General features: G+C 46.6%; 1 protein-coding gene and 1 pseudogene across 7 annotated transcripts; one reads left to right on the top strand and one right to left on the bottom strand.

Annotated features, from left to right (window-relative positions):
* Nucleotides 1–13,758: 13,758 nt before the first annotated feature.
* On the bottom strand, nucleotides 13,759–19,498 carry DNAJC28 (DnaJ heat shock protein family (Hsp40) member C28). Of its 7 annotated transcripts, none has more exons than XM_038409687.2 (3): nucleotides 19,418–19,498; nucleotides 18,261–18,330; nucleotides 13,759–17,104 (listed from the first exon to the last, which is right to left on the bottom strand). In XM_038409687.2, the coding sequence occupies exon 3, from the start codon at nucleotides 17,067–17,069 to the stop codon at nucleotides 15,930–15,932; it is 1,140 nt and encodes a 379-aa protein (XP_038265615.1). In that variant the 5' UTR covers nucleotides 17,070–17,104; nucleotides 18,261–18,330; nucleotides 19,418–19,498; the 3' UTR covers nucleotides 13,759–15,929. The 7 variants fall into 7 exon arrangements, with proteins under 7 accessions (XP_038265615.1, XP_038265559.1, XP_038265567.1 ...); XM_038409631.2 differs by lacking the exon at nucleotides 19,418–19,498 and adding an exon at nucleotides 19,223–19,299; XM_038409639.2 differs by lacking the exon at nucleotides 19,418–19,498 and adding an exon at nucleotides 18,885–19,140.
* A 115-nt stretch (nucleotides 19,499–19,613) lies between these two features.
* Nucleotides 19,614–22,533, top strand: part of LOC119851732 — a 47,774-nt pseudogene continuing 44,854 nt past the window's right edge.

Here is a 22,533-nt window from a genome sequence, read left to right as displayed (position 1 = left end):
AGGATTTGAAAACATGCTTTATATTGACAGACACAAGGAGCACAATCTATTTAGTTTAACAAAGAGAGGGTTAAGGATTGACTTCATTACAGTCTGTAAATACCTACTTGGGGAACAAATATTTAATAACAGGCTCTTCAGTCTGGAAGAGAAAGGTATAACACAGGGGTGGGGAACCTTTTCTATCAGGGGCCATTGACCCACAGAAAAAATCAGTTGTGGGCCAAACATAGCCCCGCCAGGGAGGGGTGGGTGCAGAAGCTCAGGGCTTCCCCTAGGCTCTGGGGTGGGGCCAGAAATGTGGGGTTCAGAGTGCAGGAGGGGTCTCTGGGCTGGGGCAGGGGGTTGGGGTGTGGGCAGGGGTGAGGGTTCCTGCTGGGGGTGTGGGCTTTGGGGTGGGGCTGGGGATGAGGGGTTTGGGATGAAGGAAAGCCCTAGCTTGACAAAGCCCTAGCTGGGATGATTTAACTGGGACTTGGTCCTGCTTTGAGCAGGGGGTTGGACTAGATGACCTTCTGGGGTCCCTTCCAACCCTGATATTCTATGATTCTATGATTCTATGATTCTATGAAAGGGCTCCAGGCTGGGGCCAAGGGGTTTGGGTGCGGGAGTGGGCTCAGGGCTGGTACATAGGGTTGAGGTGCGGGAGGAGGTTCATGGTGCAGACTCCGGAAGGGAGTTTGGATGTGGGAGGGCGATCAGGGCTTGGTCAGGGGATTGGAGTGTGGGATCTGGGAGGAAGTTAAGGCGCGGGAGGGGGTTTCAACCTGGGCCAGGGGTTTGGGGTGCAAGCTCCGGCCAGGCAATGCTTACCTCAGGCAACTCCCGGTTGGCAGCTCAGTGGGGCTAAAGAAGGCTCCCTGCCTGTCCTGGCTCCGCACAGCTCCTGGAAGCGGCCACCATGTCTGGCCCCTAGGCAGAGGAGCCAAGCGGCTGTGCACTCTGTTCCCGGACAATGGGAGCTGCACAGCCAGTGCTGGGGGAAGGGGCAGCAAGCAGAGCTTCCCTGATCGCCCCTGTTCATAGGGGCTACAGGGACATGCCATTCGCTTTCAAGAACTGGAGCCAAACCTAGCTTCCCTCCGCAATGGAGCAAGCCGGCGCTCACAGCTCCAGCCCCACAGGGTCGGGAGGCACTGAGGCTCGGGGCTTCCAGCCCGCAGTGCAGAGACTTGCCACGGGCCATATGAAATTAAGCAGCAAGCCAGAACTGACCCGCGGGCCATAAGTTCCTCACCCCTGGTATAACATGATCTAATGACTGGAAGTTGAAGGTAGGCAAATTCAGACTGAAAATAAGGTGTAAATTTTTAACAGCGTAAACCATTGGAACAATTTACCAAGGGTCATAGTGGATTTGTCTTTGCTGACAATTTTAAAATCAAGCTTGGATGTTTTTCTAAAAGATGTGCACTATGAATTATTCTGGGGAAGTTCTATGGTATGTATTATACAGGAGGTCAAACTAGATGATCACAATGGTCCCTTCTGGCCTTGGAATTTATGAATCTATGGACCTACTCCAGTTCCCAAAGTTAATGCTGATTAAGTTAGGTTGTGAATTTAAAGTGCAGTAAGCTGTTCCTTGTGACCCAAACCTAGCCAGCTCCAACTCACTGACTTAAGTGCAGTTATTCCTGATTTACATCCCAGCCAGGGAGAACAGGACCAGGGCTCCTTTTCCACAGTGTCTAAGAGAAGAAGCTAGCATTGCCAACCCCAAGTATCCAAAAATTATGGGTCAGTGCCAGTGTTCCCTCTAATTTTTCCCATCCATATGTGCAATGAATTTTGTTATGCGTGATACATCACCTCCATATTGGTGCACATAACAAAATTCATGTGGCGGGCATGGGGCCAGGTGGTTTGGAGTGTGGGAGGGGGCTCAGAGCTGGGGCAGAGGGTTGGGGTGTGTGGGGAGGTGAAGGCTCCGCCTGGGGGTGCGGTCTCTGGGGTGGGGCTGGGGATGAGGGGCTAAGGGCTGGGGCAGAGTGGTGGTGGGGGTGAGGGCTCCAGCTTGGGCTGTGTGCTCGGGGATGGGTTCGGGAATAAGGAGTGTGGGGTGCAGGCTGCCCCGGGGCTACGGCAGGGAGAGAGGACTCCCCCACAGCTCTCTCTCCCCACAGCAGCACCTGGGTTTGGGGGGGAGGGGCGCCTCAACCTGCCATGGCAGGGCTGGGACTGGGTTGGGACCACAGGACAGATGCCTCTCCTGTGGCTGGTCCATGGCTGGGTTGGGGCTGCAGGGAGGCACCTCTCCCATGGCCTCAGCAGGTCCAGGCTGGGACTGGGTTGGGGCCACGGGATAGGTGCCTCTCCCACAGCCGCAGCAAGTCCATGCCAGGGCTGGGTTGGGGCCCTGGGATAGGCACCTCTCCCATGGTCGCAGCACGTCTGTGCCAGGGCTGGGTTGGGGCCATGGGAGAGGTGCCTCTCCCACAGCCACAGTAGGTCCGTACAGGGGCTAGGTTGGGACCGCAGGAGAGACGCTGCTCCCACGGCTGCAGCAGGTCCGTACTGGGGCTGAGGGAGAGGAATCTCTCCCCGCCACAGCCCTGAGCGCCTGCCCAGCGCTTAATAGGTTGCTGCACAGCCATGCAGCTTAAAGAGAACTTAGATCAGTGCCCTCCCGCCTGCAATAAAAAAAAAAAAGATTAAATTTTATATATATATACATACACTCACCTGAAGGATTTTTTATTTGCCTTCTGGGTTTTGAGGCGCTATTATTTAACATTTTAAAGTTTTTCTCAGCAACCATAACTGCTAGAAACTATTTTTCTTTTTAAATAAAAGCCAAGACTTTCATGTAAGTGCATTATTCCTGAGCTGGGACTTTAAGAAAAACATCAAATGTCATGAGATTTGTGATAAAATCATGACAATTGGCAACACTGAGAAGCCCAAGGCCTGGCCTTGTTATGCTCCTATACTATCCCTCACTTAGCCATCTCAGAGTAACCTGCCCTTTTTTATTTCTTTATAATTAAGGCTGCATGTCTGTCATGGAGGTCACGGAAGTCACAGATTCTGTGACTTTCCACGACCTCCTTGACTTCTGCAGCAGACGGTGTGGCAGTCTCAGGCCACAGCTTCCTCCCCTCATCCCCAGGAGCAGCAGCAGGAGTTTGGTGTGGGAGGGGGCTCAGGGCTGGGGCACGTGAGGGGGTGAGGACTCTGGGCAGCGCTTAGCTTGCGGGGCCCCCCAGAAGCAGTGAGATGTCCCTCCCTCAGCTCCTAGCTCTGCGCACTGCCTCTGCCCACAGGCACCGCCCCCACAGCTCCCATTGGCTGTGGTTCCCGGCCAATGGGAGATGCTGAGCTGGCAGCACATGGAGCTAGGAGCTTAGGAAGGGACATGTCACTGCTTCCGAGAAGCTGGGTGGGGAGTTTGACAGCCCCTCCTTTCCCCCCCAGCAGGGGTTCCGGACCACCCGCCCTGTGTACTCGCAGCACCCCTTGGACCACCCCCCCTCAAGCACCTGTGGCCCCACTCCACACGGCGCCCCCCTGGGCCACCCCCCCCAGCACCTGCGGCACCCCTGGGCTGCCCCCCCCCCGAGCACCGGCGGCACACTCAAGATTTAATCAGTGGTATAGTACAAGTCATGGACAGGTCATGGGCCGTGAATTTTTGTTTGCTGCCCATGAACTGTCCATGACTTTTACTTAAAATACCTGACTAAAACGTAGCCTTATTTATGATGTATAAAGAAGCCTGCAAGGGTGGGATTTTTTAAAAAAAAAATTCCCTAACTCCCCTTTTTTTAACCTTAGAATATCAGAAATATCAAGTCTGCTTTGGAGGTCTCAGAGGACTGGAAATTTCCTCTTTACCAACAAGAATTTTTATACCATTTGTAGGATAGTGGGGTTAAATAAAATTAACTTTTAAAAACAGTGAATAAAAAGTATTTCCTTACACATTTAAGCAGGTTTGGTATGTATGATAGTTGTGATGTCATAATCATACTAATTGTCCAGTCAACCATTCAGTCTTCTAGGGAAAACAGCAGCCAAGATCTTAATTTATTTTTAAAAAAGAGGGGGGAAATAAAAATAAAAAAACCCAAAAGATGTCAGCCCTTCTTTATATACCGTAAAGAAGAAAAGAGGGCAATATTATTTTTTGTTCCTTTGCAGGTTGCTTTTAATAACTGTAGATTCATAAAGTGAGAAGTGTCCTTTTTTTTTTAAAAAAAAAATCTGCAACATGGAGAATGGAGCCCACTCTAGAATGTTCAACCATTTGATATGACACCAGTCACTTTCTTGTGGATAAAGTTATAAGAAGCATTTTATTCCATAATACAATGATTGTTATTCTCTTACATTCTGGTTAGACAAAAGGGTCTCCTTTTATTATAATTACCTGTAACTGGAATTCCCAAAATGTCTAATTTGAATACTATCTAGAGACAAATTCTGTTTTCAGATATGTACATATGTATACCTCCCATTAGCTTTCATACGATTTGGGAACGTATATTTGAGATGAAATTTGGCCTTTTGCAGTTAAGGCTCTACTATCTCCCTTAATCTTTCACACAACTTCTCCTTATTTCAATTAGAGTTATACATGTTGAACAAGGATAAAATATGATCCTTAAACAGTTCCTGTATGTTTAAAGGCCTTACTGCACATGTAAACAACCCTAAAACACTGGTGAATATTATCCCCATTTTATCAATCCTGTGTCACAGGATTGACTTGCCATTTACAGGATTTATTCTCAGCGCCACCTATGCCATGTCATCTGGTCCCAGGTGATGGATTTAGGCCAGTGATTGGGTCAGTGACCAGGCCTAACATGATCATCACAGGACTTCAACTATCCAGACATCTGTTAAGAAAATAACAAAGCAAGGCACCAATTATTCAACAAGTTCTCAGAATGTATTAGAGACAATTTTTTATTTCAGAAAGTGGAGAAAGGCACAGTACGGGAGAGGCTGTTCTGGATTTGATTTTGACAAATAGGGAGGAACTAGTTGAGAACCGGAAAGTGGAAGGCAGCTTGGGTAAAAGTGATCATGAAATGATGAGTTCATGATTCTAAGGACCCTATAGCCGGCAACCACATATTGCCCCTCCTCCTACTCCACTATCTGTTTTCCTGGGCCACTTCCCCACCTTCTCTGCCCTTGTATCAGGGCCTCCGTCTGGCAGCCATCAGGCTGGAGCTCCCTCTTGCTCCCCTGATCCTGCCCAGTATTGCTCTGTCTGTGGTGCTGTCGCTTTCAACCCTCCCACCAGGCAGGGGCGGGGGCGGTCGTCCTCGTCCTCGTCCTCCCTTGGCTACCAGGGAGAGAGTGCCTCTGTTCTGCTCAGCAGCCCTTCTTATATGGGCCAGCCTGGCCCTGATTGGCTGCTCCACTAAGCCTTCTCCCTATTGGCTGGCTCAATAAGCCCTCTTCTAATTGGCTGGGTTCTGCGCAGTGTCCCCAAGGCTGTCTTAACCCTTCTTCTGCCTGTGTGGGGCAGCCGCCCCACTACACACACCTTTTGCAACATTGCCATCACTTTCTCACTGAGCCTAGTCAGGCACAAATCTCTGCGAACACCTAAAGTACGGTCAGTGTTGACAGAGGCGGGGGGCACTCTACATGGGGAAAAGTGCACACACTCTTTGCAAGGGTCGTGGTGCAGCATTCTAGGGAACAAATTCTAAAATTCTCCCACTCTTTTCCACAGGTGGGGGTAATTCTAGCAGACATCTCACTGCTAAGGGTAAGCAGGGAAACGAGGGTACATTTACTCCATGCTTGTGGCTTCTGCCCTGCTCCCTATGCTGCTTGCCTATGTGCCACTTTGGTCCCTGCACAAGCCATTGCTGAATGGCGCAGGAAAGCTTTCTACAATGGGGGAAGAAACAAAGCTGCTTCCCACGGAACCTTTGGCAGAGGATTACTGAGTATCTGAAGGAAGCTTTCCTGGAGATCTCTCTGGAGAATTCCTGTGAGATATCAGCGTGCACCAACACCCTTCTGCCCTACTGATTAGCTACACAGGGAAATGTCCAGCTTACAGAAACACAGCCAGCCTTCCACATTTCTACACCCTGAACCCACCTCCGCACTACACAAACCACTGCCACTTACCAGAAGTCTCATCTTCTGCTTCTTGCTCACTGGAGAGTAACTGCTGAGACTGGCTAGACACCTCTGGAGTGGAGAACAGTTCCTGGCTGCCTGCCCCACCGAGTGACCCCACTGGGAGCTGCACATCCTCATTTAACTCCACCTTTTCATCAATAACTTCATCCTCTGTGTTAGGTCCTCTTTCCGCCACCTCCGTGCCCTCCAAAGTATCCATGGGGCTCTTGGTGATGGAGGTGGCGTCGCCACCAAGGATAGTGTCCAGCTCCTTATAGAACTGGTAGATCTTAGGTGAAGCACCTGAGCGCCAGTTTGCCTCCCTCGCCTTATGGTAGGCCTGCCTCAACTTCTTCATCTTTGCTCTGCACTGCAGCATGTCCCGATCATAGTGCCTAGAGGTATCCCAATTCCTGCGAATCAAGCACAGCTGGGATTGCACAGCTTCCTTTTCCCATATACCCAGCAGATCCAACAGCTCTGCAGTGGTCCAAGTGGGAGAGCATTTGCTATGATAACCTGTCACCTGGGAAGATGCAATGAGACCTCTCCACATCGAGCACACAGGAAATGGAATTTCAAAAATTCCCAGGGCTTCTAAGGGGGAGGGGTGAATGGTTGTTTTCCTGGCTGCAGGCAGTGGAGTTCAAATTGCTGACCAAAGCGATCAGGATGGGCATTGTGGGACATCTCCTGGAGGCCAATTAAAGTAATGAAATGAAGTGTGGTGTCTACACTTACACTTTGTCAACAAAAATATAGAGGAAAAAGACGTAAATCTCTCATGAGGGTGGATGTATTTTGTCGCCAAAACCAAGCATTCTCCCCAACAAAAGTCACCTCGCAGTGTGTATGTACTCACTGTTTGGGATGACAAATGGAAGTTTTGATGACAAAACTTGGTAATGTACACAAGGTATTAATGAATGCCAGTGAAAAAGAGGTAGGATCAGAGGCTAAAATAGGAAAAGAACAAGTTAAGAATTACTTAGACAAGTTAGATATCTTCAAGTCATCAGGACCTGATGAAATACATCCTAGAATACTCAAGGAGCTGACTGAGGAGATATCTGAGCTATTAGTGATTATCTTCAAAAAGTCATGGAAGATGGGAGTGATTCCAGAGGACTGGAAAAGGGCAAATATAGTACCAATCTATAAAAAGGGGAATGAAAACCCAGGGAATTACAGATCAGTCAGCTTCACTTCAGTACCTGGAAAGATAATGGAATAAATAAATAAGCAATCAATTTACAAACACTTAGAAGATAATAAGGTGATAAGTAAAGTCAGCATGGATTTGTCAAGAATAAATCATGTCAAACCAACCTAATAGCTTTCTTTGACAGAGTAATGAGCCTTGTGGATGGGGGAAAGTGGTAGATGTGGTATATCTTGACTTTAGTAAGGCTTTGTCTCGCATGACCTTCTCATATACAAACTAGGGAAATGCAACCTAGATGGTGTGAGATTTGCTGGTTTGAGATCTGCAGCTGCAGTCCACCCGCTGAATAAATTTTCCTTCCAAACAGATCCAGTTTCTTTAAATCTTTCTGTTTGGGGGTAGCACTTGCTTGGCTCCATCAGGGCTCCCCCTCATTGGCCGCTGATACAACTAGGGATGCAGGAGGAGGGTGAGAGTATATAAGTATTCATGCCCCTTGGCTGGCATGTCGATTTCTTCTCTGCCCTCTTCGAAGTGGGAGGGAGAGAAGATGGGGTCTGCCACAGGGACTGGACCCATTACTGCCTCATTAATGGATAGGGCCACCTTACATGGTGCTGCTGCAGCCAGAATGTCAATGAAGCTGTAGGATGATTCCTTGAGCTCCTCAACCTCTAGTCCCAGGTTGGCCACTATCCTCTTTAGGAGTTCCTGGTGGGCTCTAAAGTCATCTTGGGGCAGCGAGCCACTCGGTCCTGAGGCAGCCTCACTTGGGGAGGAGGAAGAAGCCAGGACCGGAGTGGGAGCTTCCTCCTCTTCTTCTGCCTCTAGTACCTCTATTGGGTCCACATCCTGTAAATTGGTACTGGGTTTGGTACAGGAGTTGGGGTCCGGTGCTGAGCAGAGCAGTGCGGGAGCCCACCTCTTGGATGCAACCAAGTAGGACCGGTGGGATGATGAACCCGGTCACTGGAGGTACAAGCTTGTGAGTGCGCTCCTGAGCACATGGCCCCTTCCCCTTTTAAGGACCTGCTCCTTTTGGCCTGCGACTAGAGATGACTTGGCTGTGTCTTGTTGGTCACACTCCACCTCAGCCAGTGTCCATGCAGTGTCCATGCATTGGGTGTGTGAGTGCTGCCTAATTAGAGTCCCAGACACCTTGTCTACCTGGGAGCTCTTCTGATCTTCCAGCTGTTCAACTAGCCCATTCATCCCACAAGCATTCCAGGAGGGGAGGGGAAAAGCCACTTCACAGGTATTCAAAGAGGGAGAGGAGACAAAAGATGGGGGGAAGTGTAACAGACCTTTGAGCATACAGGTTACACATAGCATAGTCATACAGAGCATACAGATCACTGCTGCTCCTACAACAAGACCTGTACTGGAGGTGGCTCTTAGGGTGGGCATAGAGCTCCATCTCAGATTCCGATGAAGAGTCCTCCCAAGTGACCATGATAGAGTGGTTCCCCTCACTTCCACTGTGCGGTGCTGAGGATCTGAGGACGACTGCCGGACTAGAGACGACCTCACTGAAGAAAGCAAGGTCGGCTTGCTCCTGGAGGGTACCGAAGATTCCGGTCCTGGGAAGAAGCTTTGAGCATCATGTTCTCTCCTGCTCATGCCCATCAGCACTGGTGGTTGTCCCATCCAGGTCAGCAGTACCAGAAGGGATAACAAGGCCGTGGCCTGTGCAAAAGCTGCCGGAGTAGAAGGCACTGTGATTCTGCTGGTGTCACGATAACTTCCTGGCATCGGTAGGGAGTCCCGCACCAGACTCAACATCCCTCTGGGTGGAGTCGATAGTGCTGCCCTGGGACCGGGGGGTTGAGGACTGGCCTAATGTGGGTTGCACTCCATTGTCTTCCCCGTTTGCCCTTCTTCAGCACTGGAGAGTGCCCTCTCTTGGAGCGCTGCTTTTTATGTTTCCTCCTTGGCACCAGAGATGGACAACAGTGCCAGCATGGGTGGTGGGTATTGTAGGCGGAGGTGGGCTGTGCCTTCCCAAACAGCCTAGCGTGGTCCTGCCCACACTCCATCCCCAGGCCAGGCCCCTTTCTGCAGTTCCCAGAGCGCTCTACCTTGGTTGGCCCAGGATGGCGGGGGCTGGCTGACCTGCCTCCCACAGGCAGATCAGCTGGTGCTGGGGCTGTGCCACGCAGAGCACTGGGGCTGGGAGCGCTGCCGCACGGCGCACCAGGGCTAGCTGTGCTGTCTGGCTTCCCAGAGCACTGGGGCCAGGAGAGCTGTCGCCCGGCGCACCGGGGCTGGCTGCACCGCCCGGAGCACTGTGGCTGACTGCGGCACTTGGAGCACTGGGGCTGGGGCCTCGCCCCCTGGCTGCCCGGTGTTGGGGGCCGTGGTGGGGGTGCTCTGGGCTCCTGCAGGGGAGGAAGGGGGCAGAACAGGGAACAGATGGGGAAGGGTGAGGCCTTGGGCACAAGGGGAGGGGCTAGAGGCTAGCCTCACCCAGTAGCCAGGTCACCGGCAGCGCATGAGTGCAAGGAAGTGCGTAGTGCTGGAGAAGCGCTTCACACTAAGGCCAAAGTGCTTGCTGCTGAATCTGAGTGGGTTGGCTCTCAGGCTGGTCTAAGAGCAGCTTCCATTAAGATAGCCCTCAGTCAAGCCCATTGGTGGGCAACCTGCGGCCCACAGGCTGCACACGGCCCGTCAGGGTAATCCGCTGGCGGGCCACAAGACAGTTTGTTTACATTACCTTCTGCAGGCATGACCGCCCGCAGCTCTCCGTTCCCAGCCAATGGGAGCTGCAGGTGGCTGTGCCTGCAGATGGTCAATGTAAACAAACTGTCTTACGGTCCACCAGCAGATTACTCTGACGGGCTGTGTGCGGCCCACTGGCCACAGGTTGCCCACCACTGGGCTAACTTCTATCTTTTTTTGCACAAGGCTTAAAGTCACGACAAATCTGACAGCGCTCTCGTACATGAGCCTCTCCCAACACTTCAGAAAACTGTAGTATGGGTTGCTCACCGGCATAGGCTTGCCACAGGATGCACAAGGTTTGAACCCTGGGGACCAGGGCATACCCAGCCTCAGGGACAAAGGGAGCTTCTCTATGCTAAATGACGAGGGCTATCTACACTAGCACGATTTACACTACTACTATACTAAGACCAATAAACTAAGTTAAGAGAAGAAAACCACTGAAAAATGCCTTGCCGAAGCAAGAGGAGTTGTTCCAGCAACCATCGTGGGTGGTAAAGGAAGTGAGAGGGTGCATGGCTAGCGGTGCCCCTTATATCGGCACATAAGCACACAGCACCCAAGAGTGCTAGAGCTGGCCTGATGGATACCACTGAGGGAAAAATCTCCAGCAATGGTGCACATGGCGCATGCACACCTAACGTGGAATGGACATGAGCAAGCACTCGAAGAAGAATGTATGATTCTATGATTAGTTTTCAAATGATACATCACAAGGAATATTTTATACAAAAGATTATTGCAATTGTGTGTAGGGTGTGAATACAGGGGTGCTTAGTGTCACAGGGGGCTATCCAGGGAACCTGTAGTTCTGGTAGAGCTCCCCTACTCAGAAAGAGTGCATGTGTGCTGGGGCCTGGAGCCCTGATGCAACAGTAATGGAGGAGAGACCTCTGCATGGGATCCAGAGGGGGCCATGGGAAAGAGGCTCTTCCTACCAGCCAGATGAAAAGACCTAGCGAAAGCTGCAGTGATGTGCTGAAACCCAAAGAGGCATGAGGAAACACCAGGTGGAAGGACCTGGGCTTGGGGAAAGAATTGTTCAGTCCAGAAAGGAACTGAAGAAAATGTGTAGTGAGGGAAAGTCTTGTTTAGATTTAAGTTGACATTTGAATTGTGATGTTTTAATAAATCAGATTCCAAGAACTAGAAGTGCTGTGTGACTCACAAGTAGTTCGGTATAGTTTTTGAGAAGCTGAAAAAGGGGAAACTCTCTGAGGCAATAGTAGAGTTTGAGGCTGAATTGAGTATAGATACATGCTGACTACCTGTAGTAGCTTCCTTTGTGTAAAATTACCCATTATTGATACTTTTTATGCGGTTCCACTGGTGAGAGCACTAGTGTAGAAAATCCACCTTTATTGTAATCATTGTCTTCTAACACTGTGCAAAGCAGGGCTAGATGATACAGTGGTGAAAAGACTGGCATGCCAGCACTTTCACCATTGCTACCACCACTATTGTTGTTGTAGGTATTCCTAGCCCAGTCCACTGGGCAACCCTGCTCTGGAGCATATAAAGCTGAGTGCTCTCAACCTAGGAGACATTAGAATAATTTAATGTGTTTTGCTGATTATAATCCCCTCTGTCTTCCTGAATGCACATTTCACACTATCTCCAAAATTCTGTAAGTGGGCTCTCATATTGATCCTGTTTTGTGTACTTGGATCAAAACTTTCAACCTTAAAAGCAGAGCAGTGAAAAATTTGACTGAAGATGTCAATTACTAACTAGCTTCCTTCGTGCTTCCTGTACACGATTTAATTAGCTCTCTATTTCTTGCTTTCTAGCCTTTTTGTTCTCAAAGCAACAGAGAGACAAAAGGATAGATTAGCCCCAATATATACTGAGAGATCTCTTTAAACAAAAAAAGAGTTGCTGGCAATTGCCCATTATAAAGGACTTAATATGAACCAGATTTTAGAAATCTTGAGGCAAAACTCTAAATCTAGACTAAATTCAATATTGGAGATGTTAGCTGGCAGAGTCTCACAAAACAAGTGTTCATATTCAAATGACTGGTGTATCCACAGCAGGATCAGTCCAAAAAAAAAAAGGAGAAATTAGAAAGAGGAAGAGAGTAAACAAAAAGGGGAGGAAATTTTAAAGATTACTCAAAAGGAACAGAAACTAGGATGATGGGGAACTAAGAATGAAACAAAGACAGGAGCAACATAACCCAAGGCATACAGAGAGATGTCAAATGGAAACAAACATAATATGCAAAGACACTACAGACAGACATAAACCCTGATCCTACAAACACTTGTTTACATGAGTACTGCCATTGAGATTTAGGTCTCTCAAACCCACCAAGGCATTCACAAATCTACCTATTCTTACCATTGTTATCTTCATCTCCTTCCCTCCCTCCTATTGTTTTATACCTTGTTAGACCCTGATCCTCCCCTCGCTCACCCCCGACTCCCGTCCGAAGTTCCACTAATCTTTGGGGTTCTCTCTATGGGCACAGCAATCTGCCCATGCAATTCAATTGTAGAAACAGCCTTAAATCAAGCTTTTCAGAGCAGGAAACAAACTTTATGTCTGTACAGCACCCGACCCTGATTAGAGTCTCTGAGCACTACCTCAGCATAAATAAAATATAATAATTATTACTGGATTGAAGCAGGAATCTTGCCTTATCTTCCACTTGTAAAGTGCCACGCTAGCTTTGGCACTAAGAAATATAGTAAGAGCCCCCCTTCCATGAACTGCCCCTTTTGCTACCCTCTCAGTACATCTATCTGAATTCACACCACCACATTCTTATCCTTTCCTCCAAGCATGTGTTGGTGCTAGTAAGGACACTAGATGCAGAGGACTCTGAGTTACTACAGAAAATTCTTTCCCAAGTTTCTCCCTGGCGGGTCTTGCCCACATGTTCAGTCTAACTGGTCACCATATTTGGGGTTGGGAAGAAATTTTCCCCTGGGTAAGAGTGGGGGTAAGGGTGTCACCTTTCTCTGCAGCATGGGGCACAGGTCACTTGAAGGTTTAAACTAGCGTAAATGATGAATTCTCTGTACCTTGAAGTCTTTAAACCATGATTTGAGGACTTCAGTAACTTAGCCAGAGGTTAGAGGTCTATTTCAGGAGTGGGTGAGGTTCTGTGGCCTGCAACAAGCAGGAGGTCAGACTACATTATCACAGTGGTCCCTTCTGACCTTAAAGTTTATGAGTCTACGATTCCTTCCTCCACATTGTTCTCTGATGCTGTTTCTGCTCTTCATCCCCTGGTGACTCACATCTCTTGAACTTTCCTCAAACCCCCAAACAATGTTTCTGGCCACTTTCTACATCAGTTCGTGCTGCTAATCTCAATCGTGGGCAGGTGGAGGCCTCCCCATTGCATTGCCCATTTGTAGGAAGTGGAAGGAAAAGCCACACACACAAACATGTGAAGAAGCAGTTTCAAAAATGCAAACACTTTTTTCCCATGCTCTATTAGCTGTGTCAGATGCTTCCTGCAAGAATGGATACTTGGCAACTTTTCTTGCCCCTTGCTTGTCCTCTGCTCTCCCCTGTAGTGCCCCCCGTTGCTTCTCCTCAAAACCTTCTCTGTTGGTTATTCAAAAGAAGGTGAATGGCAGCCCTCAAGACCCAGTAATACCATTTGTGCAACAGTATCTCCAGCAGGGATGTTTGGACTTTGAAACCCAAGCTCTACAACTACTAGAACAGGATTTAGATGCATGGTAATGGTCTAGTAATTAAAAGAAACTGAAATGCAGGTTTGGATAGGAATGAGCAAAATACTGACACCAAGGTTGATATAGTCTATTCCAACAACTCCATAACTAATTTTTATCTGAATATTAAGATCTCATATCAACAAGCCTTTCAAGGCACTTTCCATCTACTAATTATTCACATAACTCCCTGTACATGTAGGTAGTCAGACACCCTTTGTATCTGGAAGTAATATCTTAATTTTATTATTTTCCACAAGTCAGACCTAACAGCGAACTGTCATCAATCTCAAATTAGAGGCACATTATTAGACCTCACATGGGATGGAGAATTCACTGCTCTCTCCGCAGTTCTTTCTTGGGTTTGTATAATTCAAATACACTTCTTAGATATTATGGTGCTAGGGGCTTTAGAAATGCTGATTAGATAGCTTGATATTCTTAAGATTTTATGGCCTAAAATATGCAGAAAACTGATATTTATATCAGTCTTTCCCCCAGATGCCAGGGGCAAGTAAAATTTAATTTTTTTTCATCATCAAGGTAAAGTGTGGAAAAGCAGATCTTGTGCCTGATAATTTTTCATGACCATTTTGTAAAGCTGATTTAAAGTACAAGGAATCTGTTCACATCTATTCAGTTTGCAGTTGAGAAATGAGTAATTATTTTGTTTGTACTGTTGGATAAGTTTAATTAGAAATGCCAGTCAAATTTCATTGGTCATCTGGACAAACAGAAGTTACAATCTTTTCAATAATATTGTGCGAAAAGGCTTTTATCTGCTGTAATTAAGTCCTAAAGTTAAGCAGAAGTCTGCCTGGTCTGAAGTTTCCATTATAAACAAGAACTACTAAAGGTCACTTACACTCTTCAATAAATAAGCAGGCATTCATACAGAAGTGACATCTAAAATGAGCACAAAGTTTGCGAAAGGCCAAAATCTTCCCTGAGATGCTAAAATAATGTATTCAAGCACTCCATGGCTTTCAGTATTGCTATTCATAAGACAAAAAGGAAAATGTACCCCTTTCAACTGTCAATAGGGTCACTGAAGATTGAAAGGCCCTAAATGTGACCTCTTGAATTTTTCTTTTTAATGTCTAGATGATGATGAAAAATGATTATCCTTATCCTACCAAAACTAAAGTGTGCAGTGCAAGTTTCTCAACTGCATGACCCACCACCAATAAACTCAGCTCAGTGGGATTGCATACGAGTTTGTACACATCATATCAGTCTCTTACTTGCTCTGTCTGCTCATTTCTTATGAGGGGATGGACTATAGAAACAGACAAGAATCCTGGTCTCTGAAAAACTTGAGAGCCAATTTCAGCCTTTTGCCATATCACAAAAGCAGAGAATGCAAGGATAGCACAGGCACAGTACAAAATGAGCATGTGTGTAAACAAACGCAACAAATTCAGGTTTGATTGTTGCTAGATCACCCGTCAATGAGCTGTGATTTTAATACTGTTTCCGCTTTCATTTGGAGTGATCAGACACTAGAAGCAACCATCAGGGGACAAAAAGTTGTTGTGGGGGTAAGGTTTACATTTTGGCCTGTCAGCTTTCTCAGTGTCCTTTTAACATATAAGAAGCATTCAGAAAATTGAACTAGTAACTAAGCTCCCAGCATTCTCAGGAAAATGTTCAGTCTACTTATCTAAAGAAATATGTACTAGCTCATGAGAGCAGGGACTCTACTATTAGCCACAATTCCTTATACCAGAAAACAGTCTCTGACATAAGTATTTTTTTAAATAAGACAATTTATTACTTAAAAAGGGCTTTTTTTTTTTCCTGCTCACTGTTCCTTGCTGTGAGCATTCAACCTAAGAGAGCAGAATGGTTCAATGAATAGAGCACAGGATAGGAAGTTAATAAATATAGATTTTATTCTTGGTTCTGTCACTAACTTGCTGTCATCTCTTTGTACCTCAGTTTCCTAATTTGTAAAGCAAAGATAATGGTACTTTTATGAGGTTTAATTCTTTCTGATTTACTCAAATAAAACATTGGTTCAATATATGCAGCAGAATAAGCTTAACAAAAGCAAAACTGGCTGAGAAAAATTATTTATTCTTAAGCAGCTTTCATATTGACCACTTGGAGAGCCAGGTCAAGCAGCTAGATTCCTTCTAAACATTAAAACAGGTAGGTTTTATATTTTCAGTAAACCTGAAAAATTCTCTCTCAAACTACAAAACGTATTAACGTGAATATTTAATCAAAACTGGGGGTACATCCATTTTATTTTATTTCAACATAAGATTTATCCACTTCAAAAAGCTGGATTTAAGCCTAAACATTTTAACTTTTCCCTGTTCATTTTCCTTTGTATCCACATCAGTGGTCTTTGTTTTTTCCATGAGGATCTCATAAGCCTTCTGTGCTCGTGCAATTTCTTTGTCTGCATTAAAATGAACCATTTGTCTGTTCAGAATGGGAACAATTAAATTGAAGTCACTAATTCTTTTGTTTAGTTTCTTGATATCGTCTATTAATTGTTCACAAATCTGACTCCATTGTTTCTGTCTACATAGTGTCATTGGCTCTCCAAGTTTATTCCTAGATGCTACTATGTTCTTTCTTAGTTCCTCAATAGTTTCTCGTATTTCTTTCTGCATCAGAATCCATTCTGGTTGGTATCCATTATCTATTAGAATTCTGTTCAGGTTGTGAGTCATAGGATCAATATGTGGACAATATGAAAATTTCTGCAATGGTTTTCCTTTACCACTGAGGTTATCAAAGTCTCCATTAGCCATTGATTCCTGGATGAGGTCCTCAACCAAACGGTCAATTGCTTGGGTAATTTTTACCTTCTTACTCTGCCTTATATCTTTGGCTATCATAGTGTTCATAGCATACTGGCTCTCAAGTTTCTGCTTTCGATATTCCATCACCTGCTCAGCTGCACGGTCTACTCTAAACTGCATGTACTGTCTCTCTCTTTGACTTGGAGTCCCAAAACCAACACCTTCAAAACTTAAATACTGCCTGTGCTGTGGTGCTTTGGATTTGAATTTGGTTTCCTCTTCATCTTCACTTTCACTTGATTTCATTTTCTTGGCCACATCAGAAAGCACAGTTCGGTATGCTTCTTCTATCTGCATAAATGTTGCGGAATCAGCTGTGATGGAACCACTGTCTGGATGATACCGTTTGGCAAGATTTCTAAATGAACTTCTTACATCATCTAGGGAACACCCCTCCTGAAGTTTAAGATGTCTGTAAGAGTCTTTGATGTTATTTTTAGGTTTGTAACCTGACAACATTCTATGCTCAATGATATAGGGATAAGGAAATGTTTTTACTTTTTTGGGAATCATTGTTGAAAGCGCCCAGAGATGACATCCAATTTTTTTTGTCAATATGACACAAAGCCACTTCATATTTCTTCAGATGCTGCTACATCCTAAACAATGACCTGTAAAAAACAACAACACTGAACATAAAATAAAACTAATGTGTTGAATTTTAAAAGCCAATATTATTTCTTAAAATCTTCTGACATTAACCAGTTATTTTCTTTTACTTTCAAAGATTATCAAAATTCAGATTAATTTTTATGTACAAAGACCTTTATTTTAGACGCCAATTCTCAGTCATACACTTGCCTATATATATATATATATATATATATATAAAAACAGCAGATTAGCACTATTTACACACAGAAGAATCCTGTATATACTACAAATTAAAACTCATTTGCAACACAGCTGTCCCAATATCACAAAAGAGCAGTTCTTGAGGTTGGATTAGATCAGGGATCGGTAACCTTTGGAACGCAGCCCGCCAGCGTAAGCCCCCTGGCAGGTCGGGCCAGTTTGTTTACCTGCCGCATCCGCTGATTAAGCTGACTGCAGCTCCTACTGGCCACGGGTTCACTGCAGGAAGCAGCGCGGGCCGAGGGATGTGCTGACCACTGCTTCCTGCAGCCTCCATGGCCTAGAACAGCGAACCACAGCCAGTGGGAGCTGCGATCGGCCAAACCTGAGGATGTGGCAGGTAAACAAACCGGCTTGGCCCGCCAGGAGGCTTACCCTGGCGGGCCACAGGTTGCTGATCCCTGGACTAGATGATCATTATAGTCTCTTGTTGCCTTAACAAAGGCTGCAAACATGTTAAATAAGATCAGTAGACCATCTCTTAGAACTGAGTGCATTAGGCAGTGGATGAATCCCCTATAACTGTGTGTAACTGTTTTTCATATAATCACGCTTACTCAAAATAGTGTGTTGAAAGTTTTTATGTCTAGTAGCCTCTCTGAGTTGCTGTCAAATTACACAGATTAGGCTCAAAATTAGACCTGCTTTATATTTATAATCTGATTGGAAAAAAAATTCTGATTCTAAGTATCACTTAAAAGTACTTGTACAATCCACTACTCGTTACTATTGTTGAAATCTAAGTTATACTCAATTGTTGATAATTTTAAATAAAAGCTGCTACGATTGTGTATGATATTGTATACAGCGGTGTGTGGTGCTTTATGTAGGATAGTTATGTAAGACCTATGCAAAATGATATTTTGTAGCATCATGCTCTACAAAAGTATTTAACTAAAATGGCATCCTCACCGTTATGGTGATTTTGGCCTTAATCCTGCAATTTTCATCAGAGAAGAACTTTCTTCTCTGATAGAGGCATCTGTGAGAAAAATATTATTGCTGTTTAATAAGCATTCATTAAATGAACATTTCCATCTGCAAACACTCAGGGCAGCTCTACACTTCAAATGCCGCAGCTGCACCAATGCAGCTGTGCCGCTGGGCGTTTCAGTGAAGATGCTCCTGTGCCATCAGGAGAGCTTTTCCTGGTGGCGTAGTTAATCCACCTCCCCGAGAGGCGGTGTAAGTGTGTCAACGGGAGAACTGCTTCCATCAACATAGTGCTGTCTACACGTAGGGATAGGTCAGTATAACTACATTGTTCAGGGGTGTGGACTTTTCACACCCAAGTGACATAGTTATACACCAATATAGGTCTGTGGTGTAGACCTGGCCTCACTTTGCTCACAGCAGTAGAAGGGTTACTCTAGACTCACCGTTTACGGTAAATCTTGATTATCCAGCTCTAGAGCTACTTCTCCCCCAGAGCAAACAAACAATGCCTTCACAGCAGTAACTGCCAGCTGTGCCATCATGTGGGGGAAACTGCACGGGGGGGGGGGGACTCCCTAGAGATCAGCGACGCTGGCTCACCCTGGGACAGCCGTTTCCTACTCCATTAGGATGACAGACTAACAGCTCCGCACGCGATCTGACACGCTGCACAGGGCGCGGCCAGACTAGGGCTCAGAGACCAGGGTGACAGGCCACTTCCGGAGCGGGCGGCCATTAACCGGCATTACCCCGCTCAGCGGGGGCGGAGGGGGAAGTGACACTAAATCACCCCCCCGGCCGGAGCCAAGGTCTCGGCACAGCCCGCCGCTGCCCCACCCTCTCGCCCGGGGGCCGGGTCCCGCAGCGCCCCTTGCCCCTCCCCCACTACCCCCGCCTGTCAACGTCGCCGCCGCCGCTGTCCGACGCCCCCGCCTCACCTGGCCCCCCCTCCCCCGTGATTGGCGCCTGCGTAGGGGAGCGGAAGGCACGCGCACGTTGAAGGGTGGTGCCTGGAAGCGCGGTGGGAGGGACGGCTCCCAGCGGCTCTCTCTGGGGGAGCGGCCCCGCCCCCCGCCCATGCCAACGGAGTCGACGCCCGCGCCGCCTGGGATGGTGGGATATGTAGTCCCCACCATAGACAGAAGCCTCTGGCCTCCCTGCCAACGCGTGACCCCGCCCGCTCCTGCGTCCGCCTGGCACGTGACAGAGTCTGGGGTGGTTATGACGCGCGGCCTGCGTAGAAGAAGTCGCCGGGGCTGGGCGCGCGTCACAGACGCCGGGGAGGGGCGGGGCGGGGCGGGGCAGGGCCGGGCGGGGCGGGGCGGGGCGCTGAAAGCTGTCCGGACAGAGTGGGAGGTGCCATCATCGGGGAGCGGCCGCGTGCACAGGGGCCGGCAGTTAATTGGGCCGTGTGACCGTTCATGCCCCGCCCCTGGTGACACTGCAGCAAACAAGAAATTACCACCCCCCCTCCCAGGGCCGTCTGTATTGTACAGCCAGCCCCTGAGACGGTGTTTAACGTGTTCCCCATCAGCAGCCCCAGCTCCAGTCTTCGTTTTCTGGGCCTGCAGCTAGATAACGCCTGAAACTTATTTGAAAAGCCCATGTCGTTGGGGCCTAAATTCCCTTCTGGAGCTCGCTGGGAAACAGAACAAAGCTGTCAGGGCCAGGCCAGGCCAGCTCAGCTGAGCTGTTAATTTATCATGGTGAGAAACATGGTAACTTGGAAAGAACTGTGCATTCCCTATCCCGGGAGAGGTGCTGAGTGAAGGAACTCCCAGCGATGTCGATGAGTGCTTCAGTCTTAGGGTGGTGGCCTCAAACTGTCTCTTTGCTCTCTAGCAAATGAACTCTGCCTGGTTTCAGAGTAGCAGCCGTGTTAGTCTGTATTGGCAAAAAGAAAAGGAGTACTTGTGGCACCTTAGAGACTAACAAATTTATTAGAGCATAAGCTTTCGTGAGCTACAGCTCACTTCATCGGATGCATTTGGTGGAAAAAACAGAGGGGAGATTTATATACACACACAGAGAACATGAAACAATGGGTTTATCATACACACTGTAAGGAGAGTGATCACTTAAGATAAGCCATCACCAGCAGCAGGGGGGGAAAGGAGGAAAACCTTTCATGGTGACAAGCAAGGTAGGCTAATTCCAGCAGTTAACAAGAATATCAGAGGAACAGTGGGGGATGGGGTGGGCGGAGAAATAACATGGGGAAATAGTTTTACTTTGTGTAATGACTCATCCATTCCCAGTCTCTATTCAAGCCTAAGTTAATTGTATCCAGTTTGCAAATTAATTCCAATTCAGCAGTCTCTCGTTGGAGTCTGTTTTTGATGCTTTTTTGTTGAAGGATAGCCACTCTTAGGTCTGTGATCGAGTGACCAGAGAGGTTGAAGTGTTCTCCAACTGGTTTTTGAATGTTATAATTCTTGACGTCTGATTTGTGTCCATTCATTCTTTTACGTAGAGACTGTCCAGTTTGGCCAATGTACATGGCAGAGGGGCATTGCTGGCACATGATGGCATATATCACATTGGTAGATGCGCAGGTGAACGAGCCTCTGATAGTGTGGCTGATGTGATTAGGCCCTATGATGGTATCCCCTGAATAGATATGTGGACAGAGTTGGCAGCGGGCTTTGTTGCAAGGATAGGTTCCTGGGTTAGTGGTTCTGTTGTGTGGTGTGTGGTTGCTGGTGAGTATTTGCTTCAGATTGGGGGGCTGTCTGTAAGCAAGGACTGGTCTGTCTCCCAAGATCTGTGAGAGTGATGGGTCGTCCTTCAGGATAGGTTGTAGATCCTTGATGATGCGTTGGAGAGGTTTTAGTTGGGGGCTGAAGGTGATGGCTAGTGGCGTTCTGTTGTTTTCTTGAAACCCATTGTTTCATGTTCTCTGTGTGCGTATATAAATCTCCCGACTGTATTTTCCACCGAATGCATCCGATGAAGTGAGCTGTAGCTCACAAAAGCTTATGCTCTAATAAATTTGTTAGTCTCTAAGGTGCCACAAGTACTCCATATCTTTGGCAGTATAGCTATGAAGTGTGATTTGTGCAGCAGAAGTTGAAGTGAGCTGTAGCTCACGAAAGCTTATGCTCAAATAAATGTGTTAGTCTCTAGGGTGCCACAAGTACTCGTTTTTCTTTTTGAAGCATAAGGGTATCTTTTGTGGGGTAGCGGTTTTAGTTCATCTGTGGATGGAATATTGGTTTCGAGATAACGTGTGCCAGACTCAGAAGTGATGTACGTGGGGGTGTATCATGTTTGTAAATGGGCATCAGCTGCTGTATGAGAGTGTGAATTACATTTCAGTACTGCTACCTCTTGTGATTTTATTGCAAGTTTTTTGATATTTGGTGTTTTTCTTAAATGTCCCACCTATTGGAGTCAACTGATTACATGATACTCTCAGTTTTTATTAAAAAAATTAAGTGTTTAGCTCCATGGCTGCAGAGAAATGCTTGAAAAAGTGAACTAACTGTACCCTTAACAGCTCAGAACCCAGAAGGCAAGTAACTCCACCCCCCAAAATTCTCTATTTTTTAAAATTCTCATGATTTTAAGCCAATCTCATGGGATTTGTTGAGCCCAATTCATGATTTTGAATGCTTGGGGTAAGCAATATTGTACATCCAGTCAGTGAAACGACAGCATCACTGAAGCAAGAAAAGCCACTAAAGTAAGTGTGTAAAAGGAGGCCTGCTTCATCTTATTGGCTTTTATCTTTACACGCTTGTGATAGAATGCACCTCCTGTGTCCACATCCCACATGCTCCTGTAATAATATTTGTACAAAGTATGCCTTGTGAGTTATCATTTTAAAAATCATAATTTTCTGTTCCTTATTGTCCTGATAAAATGTGTGTGACAATGTCTTATGTGAAGTTATAATATTCCACTTTATGATGTTATTAACACATTCCAAACTGAGGTTAGCAGACAGGTCTGCCTCAAAGGAATGTGTATTCTGCTTAATTTGCATTTAAGCAGTAAACGGGGTCATCAAGCAGGTCAGGAAACACAGGATGCTCAAACAGGTGAGGAAAAAGCAGCAGGGAATATCCTTCCATATAGACTCTTTTGTCTCCCAAATGTCATCTGGAGATGTATTCACAGCACCTGAAGGACAAAGAAATCAGTGCTGAACTGGCAGAGGGGTCCTGACCTACGAAGTTTGGTGAGTAAGACTGCTGAAAGAATATGGTGAGAAATTACTTTGCTTGATTCTGATATAGTTTAAGTT

The sequence above is a fragment of the Dermochelys coriacea genome, chromosome 1 (genome assembly GCF_009764565.3).
Source record: "Dermochelys coriacea isolate rDerCor1 chromosome 1, rDerCor1.pri.v4, whole genome shotgun sequence".
In the NCBI taxonomy this organism is placed as follows: domain Eukaryota; kingdom Metazoa; phylum Chordata; order Testudines; family Dermochelyidae; genus Dermochelys; species Dermochelys coriacea.
This window is presented reverse-complemented; position numbering and strand designations above follow the sequence as displayed.

Bases quoted from the DNA above. Each gene is read 5' to 3' on its own strand.
- DNAJC28 (XM_038409687.2), bottom strand. From the start codon at position 17,069: ATGAAGTGGCTTTGTGTCATATTGACAAAAAAAATTGGATGTCATCTC.